The sequence below is a fragment of the Xyrauchen texanus genome, chromosome 11 (genome assembly GCF_025860055.1).
Source record: "Xyrauchen texanus isolate HMW12.3.18 chromosome 11, RBS_HiC_50CHRs, whole genome shotgun sequence".
NCBI classification, from domain to species: Eukaryota; Metazoa; Chordata; class Actinopteri; order Cypriniformes; family Catostomidae; genus Xyrauchen; species Xyrauchen texanus.
In genome coordinates this window covers 7398160-7418957 of record NC_068286.1, presented here as the reverse complement: position 1 = coordinate 7418957, position 20798 = coordinate 7398160, and the positions used below count along the sequence as shown (strand labels likewise).

Here is a 20798-nt window from a genome sequence, read left to right as displayed (position 1 = left end):
TTTTAAAGGGGTCATGACATGAGGAATAAAAGTTTGCTTGATCTTTTAAAATATAAGGTCATTGTACTATACAATAAGGTTCATAACTCAATACTTCCTCTTCACTGCTAAGAGAGCATTTGTTGAAACTAAACTGTAAAAATGCCCATTGACTACTTCATCCATTGTGATGTCACACTGTGATAGACATTTGTTTCTGACCGACTCCACAAAAACACATCAAAGCCTACTTTACCTTGTTACTTCCGTGGCCCCGCCCAGTAAGCAGCATCAAAACTGAGTGTTTCTGACAGAGGGTCAAAATGAGGGTGAGAAGTTATCATGTTTTCAAATATGTGACTGTTTTTGGTACAAACAAAAAAAAAAACTTTACTCATAAGCGAATCTCAAGGAACATATTCAAATAATAACAAAATAATTCCACAGGGAAGCTTTATGAATGCTATGTAGTCTATTAGACTACTTCATCTTGCATTAATGGCGATAGACACAACATTCAGCAGCACATGCAGACCTGAATACTTGGTGCATAAAACATGATGACATGAACAATTCACAGAAATGGAAGCGCAGTGTAGTTCTAGCGGGAAGACTAGCAACTGTACATCATCGCACCATTAGCGGGGTAATTCCCAGCCAATCACATGTAAGCCATTGCTTTATAAGTCTGCTCACAATCTATCACATTGCTATTTCAGTGTGCTAACACGGCAACCTCCACCACCCCACCACCACCAGTTGAGTCCCGTCCCGCATGGGGGTAGGCTCCTCGCCCCTGCCTCCTATCTCCGGCAGGATATGACGGTTTCGAATACAACTTCTTCGGACTACCAGACGGGGCCAACGCCAAAGAGAGACATTACATTTCTGTTTTATATCCATCAAATAAATGTCATCTTAAAATTTCACTCAAGTCTGCGAGTCTTCCTGATAGAAATTTATTTACCTGTGAAATTTACTCAAATTAGCAAATAAATATCACAAGGTTTATACTTTAGGATTTATACATTATTATGCATTGTTAAATAATAATACAAATAATAAATACTATTGACTTTATAGAGCATTCATTTTTACATGTTTGAATTGACTACAAATGTAGAATTAACTTAATATTGTTCACTCTTGAACAAACTTATTCATTGTAGAAATAGAGAGGCTTTTGTCCAATTCACTTGAACTTATCGGAGGGATGTTTTTATGCAATAGGTCAGCTAAGCTTTGCAGCATCAAACCTTCACACTGACGTCACCCCCAAATTGTACAGCTCTGTTCATCGCCACCCCATTTAGCGCCCTGTAATCAGCAATGGCGAAACGATTACTTGATGTCGCGCTATTTTTGTCTCCCAAAGCTCATTAGCGGACTACATACACTGTCTAAGTGTGACGGATAGTAAAACCAGTGGACGCACGCGACGCATACGAGGGCAGCAGCGAAGCGGGTTAACAGAAACGTCGCTCTGCATCTGAACGTCCCAAAGCCCTTAGTCTACGTTCTGGGGGGGAAGTCTCGACCGGACACCTCAAAGGACAAACTGCTCGAATATGTTGACCCTGTTGGCGGCTATGTACTTGGTGGTGCGCGCGGCTTCGGCGCAGGTAAGACGCCTCTCCTTGACAACGGAAGCGTACGATGCACCATGAATGACTGATCGTGCATACGGTTTGGAAACAATTGGTTGCACTAAAATATCAGCCTGCTGCATCTAGCTATTTTGTCTTATCGTAAATGTAAGTGAATTTGTCATGTATCTGGTTGATTGATTTGTCTGTAGCATGTTGGTTTGCCATTAGTCTAATTTATAATTCACGAAGTGAAATCGTAGTGCGGTGGAGGGCAGCGACCTCTGCTGAATAATTTACTATGCTTCAAGTCCAGCACCATGGATAGTACCCATTCCGTTGGAGCTGCTCCACCCTTTCCAAAGCATGTTATGTAATGTTAACTTTGCTAAGGTGTGAACTTGCTCTGGAACAAGGTTTCATAACCCTGGAATATTTCACCCAAAAGCTACCAAGCTCCAAAAAGAACAAAAGAGCTCCATAAAAGTAGTCCAAATTACTGGTGCAGTATGTTCCAAGCAAAGTCTCCTCTAAGGCAAGTCAGTCCACTCAGCAGGCATCTTTGGAACGCTCCCTCAAGCAGCTCTTTTCAATGGATACAAGTGGCATAAAAGTACAGTTCATATCTGCTTAAAGCAAGTTGTAAAGCAAGTTGTTTTCAGCTGTACATGCTGCAATACAGTGAAGAGGAATGCTGGTTTTATAAACTGTAACCCCCATCCCAAACCCAACATCTAATCCAAACCATCTGTGAAGTAAATATGTAACATCAGTGTGAAAAGTGCAACCTTTGAATCGCGCTTGTCACTGATTATGTGAATGTGATAACTTTAAGATAAGTTACTGCTTGTCGATGAGTCAACATAATTTGTCAGTTTAGGCTATTGGAAATCCTGGAAACAACATGCCTGCTTGTTGTGTTTTCAGACTGGTTTTGTTCGTCTTTATAGCATGTAATTTCTGCACCACTAGCACCACCAAACGTAATGGCAAAATAAGACATTGGTTTCAAAAAGCTTTTATAAACTTTTCCAAACTTAAGCCATTGGTTGTGTCAATGTTGGTGTGTCAGACTGGACGGGTCGCTCAAAACAAACAGAGCAATTTTTATAGCATTACAGAGACACTGTGTTAACAGGATATACATTTTTGAATAGCTTACTTGTAGTTGTCTCTGCTTTTTAAAGGAGCAATATGTAACATTGATATCAAGCATTTTAAATGGGTACTGCAGTCCAAATTAAAAATATTGGAGAGTTGTCTTCCCCGCCCCTTCCTCCCCAGACTCTAAGCTCACACGGTTTGCCAGATTGAGGACATGCAACAGGAATGAGCAAACTGACAATTGCAAGCGACAAGCCTTACACTGTAAGTTGATCAGCTAATGTATACGTTTGCAATGTTTTTATTGTTTGCAAATTATAAACCAGCTCATGTGGATTTTTATAATTGTATTGTTGGCTTCCATGGCTGTAGCGCACTGTGTTTGTGCTAACTTGTTTCAAAGCTGTCAACCCTGGGTGTCAAAATACTATTGGGAAATGGGCAGTGGGCGGGATCACACAGGCCAAAACACAAACAGAAATTCTGGCCGGGAACAGACATTTTAAAGTAGAATATACTGGCTGTAGCATTGTTATCGGGGAAGCTAATATTTCAACTTAGCATGTTTCCTAAATCTCTGATAACAAATTATGATAATTTTATGCTTTAGTACAGTAAATATATTACATATTGCTCCTTTAAGATGGGATAAGCTTTGTTCACACTGCCAGCGACGATGTCACTAGTCTCTGTAAAGTGAAGTCGCTAGTGGGCGTTCCTAGTGCTGTGCTCTAACGTTATTGGTAGACAGCTTTAGAAAATCTGATCAGATGAGATATACTGGAAAATGAATGAGATTGTGTTGCTTTGTCATTGTGTGTCACTGGTGTGGACGGGGCTCTAGGAGGTGTCAAAAAGTTACGCACTTTAGCTTGATAACAGTCACAACGTGCACTCATTGAAAAATTCAAATAATAACTCCAATGCTGTATCACCATTTATTATAACACACACAAACAGAATAGAAACTTCTGCTCAAGAACTGGAGATGTTTCTTCTGCAGAAAGGCGGTTTTACATGGGACGCGGTCACCAAGCTTACCCTATTCAATCAAATGACACTTAGCTTTTATGTAGTCAAAAACAACATGGCAACAAATATACTCGCTGTTGCTGAACTTCCTCCAGACAAGTTTCTTTTAGCGTTTATAGAGACATAAATAGGAAAACAGCCTCATGGAAAGCTGTGAGTGGACAAGTCGGTGTACCAGGTGAAAATAGACTACGGAAACATGTATAGCTTATGTTTGGAAAATAGATTTTATTATTGATGAAATAGAAATTATTGATGTGATGTTCTTTATACTATACCAATTTGCCAATAAAAATATGAAGTAACATTCAGTCTGTTTCTTTAGTCATTAAAAACTCATCAAATGTGGAGACGGGTGGCAAACGCCATCAATATTTACAATTACATCGTTTAGCCTTGATGCTATAATTTTACATTAATATAAAAAATACCTTATTACAATGTTTATAATTATAAAACATCTGATGAAAAAATAAGTCCCATTTTATTTAAGTGCAATCACTTACATGAAAACTAATACAATATTTACAGTAATTGCCTCATAGAAGGAGTATCTGAGTTGAAGTAGGTGATATTATTGCACTTGGTGAGTTTTGCACACTTCTCGTGTGAATGTAAAACGCCTGTACAAGCATGAAGCAGCACAATCGCAAGCAAAGCCTGCCACCCACCATGTCTCGTGTAAATCTGCCTTTAGACACTTACCTGATGAAAGCTATTTCAAAAAGTGGAGGAGACAAAATTGGCAAAGGCAAAAAGTGGTAGGGTCATGTCCCACCTTTAAATGACGCCTATGTCTATATCTTTGTTATAGGTCAAACATAAAAATAAAATCCTAGATTTTCAATGTCATCTTATACCCGTTTAACACTAGATGCGTAGAGGTGCATAAGCGGTGCATAAGCAGTGCAGATGCGGTGCATAGGCGGAGCAGAAGCAGCACACGCTTGATTGTGCTTTCACACAAGATGCGTTTGCAGTGTGCAACTGAACCTGTGGCTTCTGTATACAAATACAACAATGGGTAAGAAGTTTGCCATTATTTTTATTTTAAATGCAAATGAAAATGTTTTCAGCACTGTGATTCTCTTTGTTTTGTATGTAGTTGTTGACAAAAGAAAGTGCTGTATCTGATGCTAAAAACGTAACGGAGATGGACGCTGAAAAATCGAAATTGCGCTACATTGCGCTATCACTTTAATTCAGCGCGTGAAGCACAGCTAAAATAGACTCGTGCAGAAATTATCGCTGCACTGCTTCTTCTGCAACGCTCCTGCAACGCATTGGAGTGCTGCACCCGTATGCGGTCTGAACGCTCTAACTTGTTAACATGGCACTGAAAAAAAGCATACTGCACGCGCATCATGTGGAAAAACCGCCGTAAAATCTGGAGTGTTGGCGGCAGGTGTAGTTGGGGGCGGAGTTAGGACATCTGCTGCGTCACAGGAAAAAACTGAGGCACCTTTGTACAAACTGGCAAAAAAAATAGGTCTGTGATAAGATCTATAATAAGTTCTTGTTTGAGACCGGCGTTCAGTGTTCATGAACCAATCCGGAAACTAAACCTATCGCCACAACGGCAGAATTTCTAAACTCTAGTTTATTTGACCATATATGGAAGTGGAGTGGGCGTGTCGAATGCGCTGACGTCAGAGTGGACGTTCATGGGGAGTGTGTTCCATTCTAAGAGCTGGTTGGTGGTGGAGAGCAGCATTCACTGAGACGTCAACTACATATCCCAATGTACGTCCTGTTTCTATGCCTCTGCCAACCGTATATGACATTTCCAATCAAGAATAGAGGTGACCTCCCCGTTCAGTCTGAGTGAGAGACAGCAGCACATCTCTGGCGTACATCTCAACCTGCACAATCACAACTGAAAGATGGTGAGATATTCGGATCCATCTATTTTAGTGCTGTGTTATATTGTAGCATTAATCAAGTTTTGCAACGTTTTGTGCATAAGATGGTGGGCACACTTTTCGGATGAATTTTAGAGTCTGAAATCTGCGTTCGAGAGCCACGTAACGATTCACATCGAATTATATCGAAGACGTTTTGTGAACGAGTGGATATGGGCATTCCCGTTGTTGTTGTGGAGTTGGTGTAATTACGAGGAGGCATTAGCCTATTGTTTACAGTATTTTATTTTGTTGCAAAAGTTGTAGAATTTGTATTAGGAGATTAATGGAAGCTGCAATTCGAATGCCGAAGTAAGATTCCAAATTGCCGTAACCGTCGCTACAATGTGTCACGTGACTCGCCTCGTTCGGTTCAGTTGCATCATTGTTTCATTCATACATGAACTACTCGGCGAACAATGTTTGCTTCTCAGAACGTTGGCTTTTGGTTATAAACGAAATAAGAACGTTCCTTGAACGTTTGGAGTTGGTTCCCAAAACAAAAATCAAATGGGAATCTTACACTAAAACATTAATAATAATAATACCAAAAATCTGCAACCTCTGAAATGTATGCCAAACGCACGTCCCAGACGGGCCTTGACTCGCTATGACATGTCATTCTTTATTCACGCGAAATAGGTCATGCTGTTTGGCGCCAATGATTTTGTGTCTCATTGCAGGCCGAACCGATCCGTGTGTTGGTGACTGGCGCAGCCGGACAGATCGCGTATTCCCTGCTGTACAGCATTGCCAAAGGAGATGTATTCGGCAAGGAGCAGGTAAGAATGCGATGGGATGTGTTATTGCGTAATGGGACACTGGAGAAAAAAAACCGAACGAGGGTTTTGAAACATGCTTTTGTGTTATATAACAATATGTGCTTCTCCTGATCCCTCTGTAAGGCATGTATTAGTGATTATGTTCTGAATAGCAGTCTCGCATACCATTCTTACTATTTCTGCAGTATAGTAGGCCTATAATGTGTATATTATGCACAGAATACTCCGATGACATACTACACTTGTCAAAATATCCATTATACACCCAAGCATACTGGAAATCTAAATGCTGCAATGCACTCAACTTGACCTCAAATGACCTCAAACGACCTCAAACTGTTTAACATCTTGTTTTGACTCCTTTTTTTGATCAGACTGCCAAAAGTTAAGACATTTTGAGACAAAACTGAGTTAACATATTTATTTTTTAGACCTGTAACATTGAGATCATGTGACAACAGTGTAGCATTCTATTTTGGCAATGTTAATCATTGCATATGCCTCTCATGTTTCTCATATTATTTAAAAAAAATGAAAAAATAGTTTGTTTAGAAAGTAAAGAGTTCCCGTCATGTCAGAATTGAACTTGTAGATCCTATTCAGAGCAATTCACATCCTCAGGTCTTGTAAGTTATTTGTTTCTATGGCAACACATATAACGGCAAAACGGCTTTGCTGTTGATAACAGCAAATTGACTACATTAATTCATTAATTCACCTCTATATGTTCTCAAAATTTGTATTTTATTATTATTATTATCAAGGCATCAATGGCATAACTTAATGGCATATCTAACAGACAAACGTGTTCACTACCTACTGTTGAGGCCGCTGCCATATTGGTTATTTTTACATGTCAATTCTGAGCTTTCTTAGAATTCTGAGTTTACAACTTAATTATCAGTTCCACAAAGACGTAAATGCTTTTTACAAGGTCGGAATCTTGTAATTATGGTAATTCTGACATGGCGTGAACGCACCATATATACCGTGCAGGGAACCAGTTTTCCTTTTGGAAAATACCCTTATGGACCTTAGGACCTATACTGCAAATTTTGCCAGATGATGTAGTTCGTGGCAATGTCATGGTGGCAATTTTTAATGTCCATATTTAAATTAATTATTTGATAGGACTACCAAATAAAGCTACTTGCACACAAAATGTTATTAAAATGCAAAATAACAATACAAAGTATAAATTTACTACAATATTTATATAGATGGAGAGAAAAATGCAAGAAAGAGAGTTTAACTTGATGCAGATCAAAGGCCTTGTGTTTGTTTACATTTGAATTTTTTACATTTGGAGTTTGAATAGTCTTCTGTTTAAAAATTATGTCAATGTAACTATATACATTTTTCCTCCCTTGGTTTTGATAAGTTGGTGTACAAAAACTGTAATTCTGATAAGTCAGAAAAGACAGCAACTCGAGTCCGAACAGTCTGAAGGTCTGTGCCAAGCTTGGCAGATGTTGCTTGAAAGTTCTAGGAGTTACAAGTCGATCATTTTGATCTTGGTTTAGGGATTTGGGAAAAACCCTAAACAATGTCTGTAGAATAACAGTATGTTGAATTTGTCAAGCCAACATAATAAGATAACCGTACGCCACTTTTAAGGTTATATGACAGCAGTCCAGCATACTACTGAAACATTGCATAGGACCTACTGTTTCGCTTAATTAGATAGCAGATAGAATAAAGTGTAAAGTGTTACTGCGCAGTATCCAGCTAGTAGTAATCAAGTATTCCACTCTTATCATAGCCTGTTTTGTGGCTGATGCCATGTAATGTATCCTGTTTCTTTTCGTTCAGCCCATCATCCTGGTTCTGTTGGATATCACTCCTATGCTGCCCGTGCTGGATGGCGTCGTCATGGAACTACAGGATTGTGCTCTTCCACTCCTGAGGGGTGAGGGTTACGACTCCTGTGCCTGATCCCAGATCTGTTTCCCTCTTTTCCATACAATAACAACTTAAAGTCTCAAAGCTCTTTACAACTTAAACTAGTTTGTGTAGCTCAAACACTGTACTTCAAGTCATCTGGATTGTGCTCTTCCACTCCTGAGGGGTGAGGGATCAGTTGTCATTAGACTCCAGTGAAAGCCGGTTTGACTGGCTCCTCTATCTCTGCAATTTGGTTTATTTGCAGTATAGTCAAGCTTGCTTTCTCCACATCTTGAATGTATTAAAATGCACAAGAGCAAGCATGACTCTGCAGAATAGCTCTGCAGGAGCAGCACAGAACGAGTGTTTGGTACACTGTTTTTGATGAGTGGGGAGGTGTGACCAGCCTCGAGTCATCTTATTGGCTCAAACTAAAGCATGCCATTCATAGTCAGAAACGTGATGTGATACACCAATGGGGGCGGAGGGGAGGAGTCCAAAGGACAAGTTATATCACAAAAGTTGAGCTGTGGTTGAAGGTCCACTCTGATAAATAGATTTCCTCTAACTGTTATTCTGACAATTATCAACAAAACAAGCAACTTCAGGAAATATTGACAGCCTGATAAATGAGTTATGATAAAGCGTTAGGACAGCACATCCTCCAGAGAAATTGTACTCTAGGTACAAACGTAATAAAGTCAGTGCTGATGCGCAAATGTTTGCGTGTGCAGTTTAGTTGATTGGACCATGATGGGAGCGAATTAAGCTACTCATCCAGTCACATGCTGTCCTCACTTGCTCAAACAAAATTATTCTTAGGCTCAAAAGTGCTGTTTCCTTTGACCCTAGAACAATTTAATTCTGTATTGATTTGGCCCTAAGGCTCAAATTTGAATATTCGTCGAATTTAGGTTAAAAATGCACATTCGAATGCTAAACTGCGCATTTGAATTTTGGATGTGTGCCAAACAGTGATGATGACTTTCTTGCACTAAAAAAAAGGGCTAGATGCAGCGCAACAGAACGCAGGTGTCTCAAGACGCGTTCTTATTAACTTGACACGGCATCTGTAAAACAGCACTCCTGCACGAGATGCTGTAAAACTGTAAGATTTGTCTGTCTGGTGCATGTTTACATAGAAAAACAACTGGAAAAATGTGTTGATGGACGCAAAAACATTCAGTGTGAAACGCCCCTTAATTGGAGGTCTTTGGCTGTTGCATCTTGCTCTCTTATCAGTGTTCCTCAGATTAAGCAATGGGGTTTAAAAAGGTTAGTTTTTTCCAAGAAAGGAGTTGAATTTGGAAATTTACGTCATTAGATCTTCACGTTCAGTTCGTTCTGTTGTGCTCTGTCTGTTTGAACAGCCCTTGTACTCGTAGTCTGAGCCGCTTTACCATGTTTTAGAATATGAACTGGCTAAATCTTTATATTTTGTAATTGTATTTTATGCACTTTTGTTTAAAAAGGAGTGGAAGTTTTGAACAGCCAGGAATGTTCTTTGCTTTAATATAAGACTGCTGTTTGGCTTATATGTATTTGTTGCGCCCTCTTGTGGACTAAGGAAACAACGTCTATTTAAAGGGATAGTCCACCCAAAAATGAACATTCTCTCATCATTTACTCAACCTCATGTCATCCCAGATGTGTTTGACTTCCTTTCTGCTGCTAAACACAAACCATTTTCAGAGGAATACTTCCACTCTGTAAATCCATTCAATGCACCCGAATGGTGACCTCCAAAAGCACAAATAAGCCCTATTCAGACAAAAAGTGTTTTACATGGGGATGTGAGGTAATTCCAGCGTTTACAGGGGGGTAGTCAGTGATTTTATTGCCATCCGAAATGTCGGTGCTTTTCTCCCACCTTCTGTGAGAAAATTCCAGGCCAAATTACAGGAACCGTTCCACCTCGACCTTTTAAACACTGACAAATAATTCCAAATGATGTCCGTCATTTTGATTGATAAAAATGGTTTTCTTATGTTTTATCTTAGCTCCTCAAATATCATTTTAAGCTTTTGAATTTTATCTTTACTGTCCTTGACATGTGGGCTTCTATATCTCCTTGCATGCGATTAGGAGAGAGTGCGCAAGCGGCGCAGCAGAGGTGATGCGGGTGACGAAAAATGCATACCCCTATTGACTGAATTATTTGGCTGTGTTGATAAACAATCTTGTCCCTGCAGTTTCTTGATTTGTTTAATTGCTCTTCGCAAGAAATTTGCCTTGCTCCGTGTGTGAAAATGTACACCGTAAAAGTTTGCAACGCTTTGCAGAGCGGTTCCCTCATGCTTTTAAAAATGTTATTTTCATTTTAGTGTAATTCCAAGCATATTTAAACACAAATACAGGATACAGTTTGTGGATTGATGAATTTTCCATATAACAAGCACAACTGCAATCATGTGATCGATAAAAAGTCTCGCTCGTCCCTCGCAATTTAATTGTCATCCAAACACATGAGTTTTATCACAGAGGAGCCATGAAATTTACTTTTACAGACGTCACCCTGAGAAACAATTGCCATCCGAATAGGGCTAAAGGCAGCATAAACGTTCTTCATACGACTCCAGTGGTTTGATCCAAGTCTTCAGAAGAGGAATGATAGGTGTGGGTGTGAAACAGATCAATATATATTTTTTATTTCATTTATTTATTTTTGACCGTAAACCTAATTTCAAACAGCCTTCCTACATGTGTTCACCTACTGGGCTGTTGTGCAAATATGATTTGCTTTTTCCCTACCTTTTTTAGGTGGCTATGTACTCAAAGAATGTGAATTGCTAAAAAATAGGACTCTGTTCCCTTGTGAACATGCATAGGAGGGCTGTGAAAGTGTAAATTTATTGTAAAAAAAAAAAAAAAAAGCACTTAAATATTGATCAGTTTCTCACCCACACCTATCAAATCTCTTCTGAAGACATGGATTAAACCACTGGAGTCGTATGGATTACTTTTAAGCTGCCTTTATGTGCTTTTTGGAGCTTCAAAGCTCTGTTCATCATTTACTTGCTTTGTATGGACCCACAACGCTGAAATAATCTTCTTAAAATCTTTATTTGTGTTCAGCAGAGGGTTAGCAAATGATGACTCAAATTAAATAAAACTTTTGGCAATTTGGTCAATTTTATTTTGTTTCTCAGCCCAGTTTACTGCCCTAATTAGCGTATACTAATAATTATACTGAATGATGGATTAAAAAGTAATTTTGAAGTGTGTGTGTGTGTGTGTGTGTGTGTGTGTGTGTGTGTGTGTGTGTGTGTGTGTGCTATGAAACTGCTATAAATATTGCTAAACTTTGGCACTATGTATATGAATAATGAAAAAAACTATAATGTATTAAAACTGTCGTTAAATGTAATTAAGATAAGTTCAAATTTATTAAACATTTTAATTATAGAAAATAGTAAAATAAAAAAAATAAGCGATAATGCTTTGCATAGGATCTCTTGCTAGTTCACCCAAAAATGAAACTTTCTGCTGTTTATCAATGCACCAGGTTTGAATGTGCGATCATGAATGAGATTTCAGAGTTTTAGGGAAGTTTACTGTAATTATCTTTTCAATATACCAGAAAACATGTATAAAATAGTCTATAAATATCCTTTTTAACTCTCTTTGTCGCTCTGTACCCCCTTGTTTCTCCCGATGGCCCTCCACAGAGGTTATTCCCACTGATAAAGTTGAAGTGGGCTTTAAAGATCTGGATGCGGCCATCCTGGTGGGCTCTATGCCCAGAAAAGAGGGCATGGAGAGGAAGGACCTGCTGAAGGCTAACGTGGCCATTTTTAAAACCCAAGGTGAAGCACTGGAAAAGTACGCCAAGAAGACTGTCAAGGTGAAAACTAAATGCAACCGCTAATGCTGCATGAATCTGTTTCTGTAGTGTGTTGTATAAGGTAATGAAGAGTCGTTAAACTCAAAACATTAAAACTCCCAGGCTAAACTGGCTAAAAAAAAAATTCTGTTTAAGAATTTGTACTTTACAGAGTGCAACAGTATATAAGTAAATATACCATTTATTTTTTCCAAAGTGAAACTGATTTTTAACAAATAACATATATTGAATGTATATAACATATATTTCTCTTTACATAGGTGCTGGTTGTCGGAAACCCAGCCAACACCAACTGTTTGATTGCCTCCAAATCTGCTCCCTCCATTCCTAAGGAGAACTTCTCCTGCCTGACCCGTCTGGACCATAACAGGGCTCGCTCTCAGGTCTGAAACCCAACATCTCTTCATCTTCAATCATTACTCTTTATCTCCGTCTGTCTGATCTTTGTGCTTTCCTGAGAGACAGGTAATGGAGCTCTTCTTTATATTCAATCACAGCGGCTCTCACATTGGGCTCAGCAGTATTTAGAATATTAACAATGATTTTGTATGCAATATAAAATTAGGCAACATCTTGAATATTGCAATAATTTTAATGCGCTTTTATTTGGATATTAACCTTTCCTACAGGATGCGTTGTTTGACTAGTCGATTTGTTTTTTACTGTATTTTACTTTTTGCTTTAAGCTGTTGGAATGTGTATGTGTACATATACATAGCCATATATAGTATGTGTGTGTGTGTGTGTGTGTGTGTGTGTGTGTATATATATATATATATATATATATATATATATACACACATACTCTATATATGGCTATGTATGTGTACATACAAACACACATATACATATATTGTAGTGATTTGATGTTGGTGAGCTATGAATGAGGTAGCTTCCAGGTAGCTTTGTCGTGTATATGCCCATTTTTGATTAGAGTCTCTAAGTTCATTGTCAGTTTTCCTCCATGCCTGCAGGTGGCAATGCGTGTTGGAGTGTCCTCTGACAGTGTGAAGAATGTGATTATCTGGGGCAATCACTCCTCCACTCAGTACCCAGATGTCCACCACGCTACGGTGAACCACCACGGAAAGGAGATGGCAGCTTTTGATGCTGTGAATGATGAAAGCTGGCTGAAGGGTGACTTTATCTCCGTAAGTCAAATATCTTTGTTACCACTTCTGTTTCTTTTTGTAGAATGTTCCAGATTCGATTTTCTTGGCGAAAATATTTTGCTTTCCTTTTTCTAGTGTTGATCTTTTGAACAAACGTTTTTAAAGTGAGAAGATTTATTGACCAACTGTCTTGTTGAAATCTTTCTCTGCAGTCAGAAAGGAGAGGAGACTGGCATACCAACAATTAAATTTCCCTTGAACATTAACAATTGTGAGCGGTTGAAACGGGATGCGATTCATGGAGTAACTGTACCCTGTGATTATGTGTGATCATTTGTTTATCCAATTGAGGATTGCTATAAAAAGTAAAATGTTCAGCTTCTGCGTGAAAATGATCTGCATTAAAAAAAAAAAATAGTGTTCCACCTTCGCTTTCTTAAATAAAATGTATAAATTAGGGCTGTCGATTTAATGCTTTAATTCAGTGCGATTCATTTTATTAAAAATAACACATTAAAAAAAATGTACGCAATTAATCGCAATACCCCCGGACTGTAATAAGAAAGATTCCTGAGAAATGCAAGCATGTAGTACCACCTGTTTACACCAGAGGGCAGTAATTGACATTTCAGCTGTATGAGCAACACACAGTTTATACAGTGAAGAAAACAACCATTGACAGCAATTTGATGGAGCGCAAATATATATACAGTGGGTACGGAAAGTATTCAGACCCACTTAAATTTTTCACTCTTTGTTATATTGCAGCCATTTTCTAAAATCATTTAAGTTCATTTTTTTTCCTCATTATTGTACACACAGCACCCCATATTGACAGAAAAACACAGAATTGTTGACATTTTTGCACATTTATTAAAAAAGAAAAACTGAAATATCACATGGTCCTAAGTATTCAGACCCTTTGCTGTGACACTCATATATTTAACTCAGGTGCTGTCCATTTCTTCTGATCATCCTTGAGATGGTTCTACACCTTCAATTGAGTCCAGCTGTGTTTGATTATACTGATTGGACTTGATTAGGAAAGCCACACACCTGTCTATATAAGACCTTACAGCTCACAGTGCATGTCAGAGCAAATGAGAATCATGAGGTCAAAGGAACTGCCTGAAGAGCTCAGAGACAGAGTTGTGGCAAGGCACAGATCTGGCCAAGGTTACAAAAAAATTTCTGCTGCCCTTAAGGTTCATAAGAGCACAGTGGCCTCCATAATCCTTAAATGGAAGGCGTTTGGGACGACCAGAACCCTTCCTAGAGCTGGCCGTCCGGCCAAACTGAGCTATCGGGGAGAAGAGCCTTGGTGAGAGAGGTAAAGAAGAACCCAAAGATCACTGTGGCTGAGCTCCAGAGATGCAGTCGGGAGATGGGAGAAAGTTGTAGTAAGTCAACCATCACTGCAGCCATCCACCAGTCGGGGCTTTATGGCAGAGTGGCCCGACGGAAGCCTCTCCTCAGTGCAAGACACATGAAAGCCTGCATGGGTTGCTAAAAACACCTGAAGGACTCCAAGATGGTGATAAATAAGATTCTCTTAACTTGACTCCGTGACCTATCATATCAGTAAATTATGTTTATGTCGCAACGCACCCGAGACGCTACACAAGCATGTCTGAGGCAGGTGTACATTAACGGGTCCTTAAACAAGCCCTCATAATAAATCTCGAACTAATAGACAAAATCACTGGCGAAATGGATTGCTGTGAACTGTATGCCAAATTAATATTTAAAGATAATTATTTCATCATTATATATTGAATTATTGTTATATGAGGGGCTTTTTCAGCAAATATTTGTATATGCAATTAAATGCGATTTTTAATTAATCGGGACACCATGTAAGTAATTCGATTAACAGTTTTAATCAATTGACAGCCCTAATATAAATGAATAATCACCCAAAACTGAAAGTTCTCTCATTTATTCCATTTTACTACCCTCATGCTGTCCCTGATGTGTGTGACTTTCTTCTGCAGAATATAAATGAAGGTTTCTAGAATATCTCTGCTCTGTAGGTCCATACAATGCAAGTGAATGGTGGCCAGACCTTATGAAGCTTCAAAAAGCACAAAGTCAGCATAAATGTAATCCATACAACTCCAGTGGTTTAATCCGTCTTCTGAAGCAATCCCGTTTGTTTCTGGTGAGAACAGACCAAAATGTAACTCCTTTTTCACTGTACACCTTGCCATTGCAGTCTCTAGGCACAATCATTATTTCAAGCTCGATTACATTTCCTAGTGCTTGACGAATACGCAGAGCGCTAGATGGCTCTATTGGAAGTGTAATCAAGCTTGAAATCATGATCGTCAAGCTATACTGTGAAAAGGAAGTTACATTTTGGTCTGTTCTCACTTAAAACCAACTGATTGCTTCAGAAGACATGGATTAAACCACTGGAGTCGAATGCGTTACTATTATGCTGACATTATGGAGCTTCAAATTTTGGTCACCATTCACTTGCATTGTAGGGAACTACAGAACTGAGATATTCTTCTAAAAATCTTAGTTTCTGTTCAGCAGAAGAAAGAAAATCATACACTTTTGGGATGGCTTGAGGATGAGTAAATGATGAGAGAATTAAAATGTTTGAGGGAACTGTTGCTTTAAATGTAGGAGAAGCTCAGAAACAAGACTATTTACGATTACGGTTTATAAAATGTCGCTTTGATCTGATCTGAATGTTGTCCTTGATGAACACAAAGCACAACGTCTTGTCAGTTCTCCAGAGTAACTTGATGAGACCAAAAGAGCCTGTCCCAGCAAATGAAAGTGGATTTTTAACACATTGGAAGTGCTTTTCCAGTTAATTAAAGCCATTAACTGAGCAGGGAGTAGATGTATTGTGCTGATGACAAGATTTATGGCACATGGAAAAGTTCCATTAATTTCCTGTTCAGTGAGTCTTTTCATTGATCTATCATGGTTTGTTCTTTATCAGACGGTGCAGCAGAGAGGTGCAGCTGTCATCAAGGCCAGGAAGCTCTCCAGCGCAATGTCAGCTGCCAAAGCCATCTGTGACCACATGAGGGACATCTGGTTTGGCACTCCTGATGTGAGTACGGACATCCACGAGCACTTTACACATCCACTGAGTGTCTGGGCTTTTCTGGTTGAGTTCAGAAACAGTTTTGCAATAGAATACACATTTTCACTGTAGAAACTAAAGGCTAAAATGCGATTTTGGTCACAATTGTCTGTGAGAACAGCCTGGTACTGTTGCCGCTAGAATACAGTTTGAACACAAAAGGGTCAAATGTCAACATCTTGGAGTCAGCAGACTATTGAGTGCTAATTCAATCTCTCTCTGTCACTGATCAGGGCGAGTGGGTATCTATGGGCGTCTTTTCATCTGGTAATTCCTACGGAGTTCCTGATGACCTCATGTATTCCTTTCCTGTTGAGATCAAGGTTTGTTTTCATCACTGATATGTTAAATTTCTTGGGTGGAACGATTAAATGACGTAGTACAGTTATCAAACCGCAAAGACTGATTTAAATAAATAGATAAATAGTCTGCAGGCACTGCTGCTATTTCTTTTGGCATTAGAGCATGTTTGCACATTAACTATTTTGGTTTAAAGGAAACGCTTACTAGGTTTTATCTTAAATGTGCACTCAGTAGCCCCCCCCAAAGTTTTTATCCTAAATAATTTAACTGTAATCATACGTACGTACATATATATATATATATATATATATATAAAATCATGATCACTCACATGAGATGAGGACTCTAGTCATATCAGTAACCTTATAAAAGCTCTTTTATTCTATATGGGACAGGGGTGCCCTCATGGGGGCTGCCATTTTAGAATCACATGACCAGTTGAATACTGTTTGCTTAATCTCAGTAACCGTCTTGTTATTGGACACTTTCACAAGAATCATTGCTGATAGTGAAAAGTGAATTTCTACATTGTCATCTGTAACTGACAGCTATTGATTTTGAATGATGCTGCATCCACACCATTAGGTGTCGCTGTAAGTCCAAGATGACACGAGCAAAGAGTTACTGAGTGCACCTAAATAAAATCAGTCACTTTTTTTTATTTTTAATATAATTTGCATCTTATTTTTTTGTCAAAGTCATTTAGGCCTACTAAATTCCTAAACCAACAACTGACCCCATAAAAGTCAGTTTGTGTATTGAAATGATACATTTGTATTTTATTTCTTGCAAAAATAACTATTTGTTTCATAATGTTACCATGATATAAAATGACTAAGGCTTTCTATTTAACACTTTTTGTTCAGTGCGACGTATGAAGGTAAATTAGTGCATAAAAGATTTGCATGTGCAGCGTAAGATTTGTAAAAGCGTAAAAATGTATGCGCAAGGAAAATTTTGTAAAGTTGTTTGTCAAGTTGTAAGCATAAGAAAAACAAAGTTATTAACACAAGAAATTAACACTAAGTTAATTTGATTTGTTTTTTTCTGACTCATAGAATCAGTCTTATGTATAAAAATACTTTTAGTGTTTTTTACTTTTGTGTAAATTACTTTTGTTTGTGGTAAAAATATTTTCCAGAAATAATCCGATATATATATATATATATATATATATATATATGTATATACACACATTTTTCCGTCTTCCCATTTGTTGCGCTACAACTTTTTTGGCACAACTTTTTTATTTATTTTTGTAAATATTATTTTAATTGCTTTTAATTAATAATGGAATCTATCTATCATTCTGTCATGAGCTCAACAAAAGGGAATATATATATTATGTATGTATATATTATGTATATGTATATATTATTTCTGGAAAATATATGCAAATCATTTAGGCACCATTTTATCTTTATAAAAATGACTAAATGTGTTAAACAATTAATGCAATTAATCATGCCTCTTGGACCGTAATAAGGCATTTTCCAAGAGCAATTCAAGCTTGAAAAACCATGTGTCCATGTTTTTACGAGTGTCAGTCAGCAGGGGGCAGTATGCAAAAGTATACAGGCAACGCAACCTTCGTAAATTGCTCAAAGCAACATGGAAGCGTCCTAAGAAAAGCCCTTGAAATGGACGAATTCAATCAAAAATACACTGCTGTGGTCTGTAGATCAGTGATTGGCTTATGTTCAATGAAATGGAAATAAAAAAATATTGGCTAACCTGACACAGTAATGTATTTTAATTATTGGAATTATTATTAGAAATATTATATTTAAATAGTTGTGTGTGCACACACACACACACACACATATATATTCAGAGATTATATTCTTCTCACCACAATTGTACAGAGTGGTTATCTGAGTTACTGTAGACTTTGTTAGTTTGAACCAGTCTGGCCATTCTCTGTTGACCTCTCTCATCAACAAGACATTTCTGTCCTCAGAACTGCCGCTCACTGGATGTGTTTTGTTTTGGCACCATTCTGAGTAAATTTTAGGTGTGCGTGAAAATCCCAGAAGTTCAGCAGTTACAGAAATACTCAAACCAATCTGTCTGGCAACAACAATCATGCCACGGTCCAAATCACTGAGATCACATTATTTTCCCCATTCTGATGGTTGATGTGAATAATAACTGAAGCTCCTGACCCATATATGCATAATTATATGCCCTGCACTGCTGCCACAGGATTGGCTGATTAGATAATCGCATGAATGATTCTGTGGATAGAAATGTCTTGATGAGAGAGGTCAACAGAGAATGGCCAGATTGGTTTGTACAAACAAAGTCTACAGTAACTCAGATAACCACTCTGTACAATTGTGTTGAGAAGAATATCATCTCAGAAAGCCATTCTGAGATGCGGGTTGGTGCTGTTTTGGTGGGACGATGGAGACTTGCACAATATTAGGCAGGTGGTTTTAATGCCGTGTGTGTGTGTGTGTGTGTGTGTGTGTGTGTGTGTGTGTGTGTGTGTGTGTGTGTGTGTGTGTGTGTGTGTGTGTGTGTGTGTGTGTGTGTGTACCCAACAGAATAAGACCTGGAAGGTGGTTGACCAACTCCCCATCAACGGTTTCTCCCGTGGCAAGATGGACGCTACCGCCGCTGAGCTGGTAGAGGAGAGAGATACGGCGCTTACCTTCCTCAGCGCGTGACTCAATGTATCCACGACAACACTGCAGCCGTTAGATGCTTCCCGAGTCCAGAAATCCCTGACTGTAAAGTCCTGTAGATTCCACAGCTGACTGTTTGTGTGTGTGTCCATCTTATAATGTATATGTGTGTGTGTGTGTGTGTGTGTGTGTGTGTGTGTGTTCCACTTTACAAGTTAACAATGAAACAAGAAACAACTGCAATGTAACCTTTCCTCTGTTTTGAGTTCCTGATAGAGAAAATGTCCATTGATTTCAAATTATGCACATAGTTGTCCTGACAAATTACAATCATTTGTCATCCATAAATAAAGACCATCTGAAAATGAATCTCTGTTCTTGGATTATGCTCCATTCTCACACAAAACCATGACATTAATAAGTGGATCTATGGATTCAGGAATAAAGATGTTTTTTACTTTTAAACATAGGATTACTGCAAGTATCTACAAATATTTAATAATGGAGCTCCAAACTAAAGATCTACAGGAGGATGTTCATTTATTCCACAAAAAAAAAAAAAGATATATATATATATATATATATACAAAATCACACATTTTAGGAAAATCCCAATTAAACCTTTATTTTTGTAATTAAAGGAATAGTTCACCAAAAAAAATATAATTCTCCCATCTCAAACTTGTGTCTTTCTTCCTCTGAATGCAAATGAAGATATTTTAGTGGCGATATGATGTTAGTTTGTCAATGGATGTGAATGATGACCAGATTTTCATGCTCCAAAAAGCACATAAAGGTAATCCATACGAGACAGGTGTTTTAATCCATGTCTAATCTGTTTTGGGTGAGAACAGACCAAAATATAACTACTTTTTCACTGTAAATCTTGACATCAGCAGGGGCCTGTACCATGAAGCCGGTTTAGGTGGCTAGCCAGCTATGTTCCAGTTTAGCTTCCGCCAACCCTGGGTTTTAGGTACTATGAAAGTAGCTCGGCTTTAATCGGTGTTCGTTGCCATGGTATCTTACGCTGCACGGCTAACCTGCTCCGGGGCAGGTTATGTTCTGGATTCAAGATTTCAGACTGAAGTTTGACCAATCAGCTGTGAGCAAAGAAACATATAGGTGACGCAACTAATTCCCAGCGTCTGTTCTCAGCTGCAATGGCTTCACCTTTTCTCCCAAATCCTGTGGACATCTCCGCGCAAATTGTTAGACGAGCACTTCGTAGAGGAGGAGTTTTTAGGGACAGACAAAATCCATTTGACTTTCCCGATACTTACTTGTATGAAAGATACAGATTTTCCGCGGAAGGAATGTCTTATCTTTGTGAACTTCTTGAGCCGCACATAACAAATGTGACTCGTCGAAGCCATGCCCTTACTGTACCGCAAATGGTATGTATTGCGTTGCGTTTTTTGGCAAGTGGTACATACTTGTATGCGGTCGGTGATGCAGAGAATCTAGGGAAAACACGGTCTGTCGGACCACTCGCAAGGTGGTCCTCGCTCTGCAGGGGTACATAAATAGCTTCA

At 38.5% G+C, this 20798-nt stretch overlaps 1 protein-coding gene across 2 annotated transcripts; it reads left to right on the top strand.

Annotated features, from left to right (window-relative positions):
• The first annotated feature begins 1362 nt into the window (after positions 1-1362).
• Positions 1363-19632, top strand: LOC127651282 (malate dehydrogenase, cytoplasmic-like). 2 transcript variants are annotated; one of them, XM_052137040.1, is made up of 9 exons: positions 1363-1601; positions 6286-6384; positions 8197-8293; positions 11937-12112; positions 12373-12495; positions 13087-13263; positions 16184-16297; positions 16564-16653; positions 19183-19632. In XM_052137040.1, the coding sequence occupies exons 1-9, from the start codon at positions 1548-1550 to the stop codon at positions 19303-19305; spliced, it is 1053 nt and encodes a 350-aa protein (XP_051993000.1). In that variant the 5' UTR covers positions 1363-1547; the 3' UTR covers positions 19306-19632. The 2 variants fall into 2 exon arrangements, with proteins under 2 accessions (XP_051993000.1, XP_051993001.1); XM_052137041.1 differs by lacking the exons at positions 1363-1601; positions 6286-6384; positions 8197-8293 and adding an exon at positions 8411-8452.
• The last annotated feature ends 1166 nt before the right edge of the window (positions 19633-20798 follow it).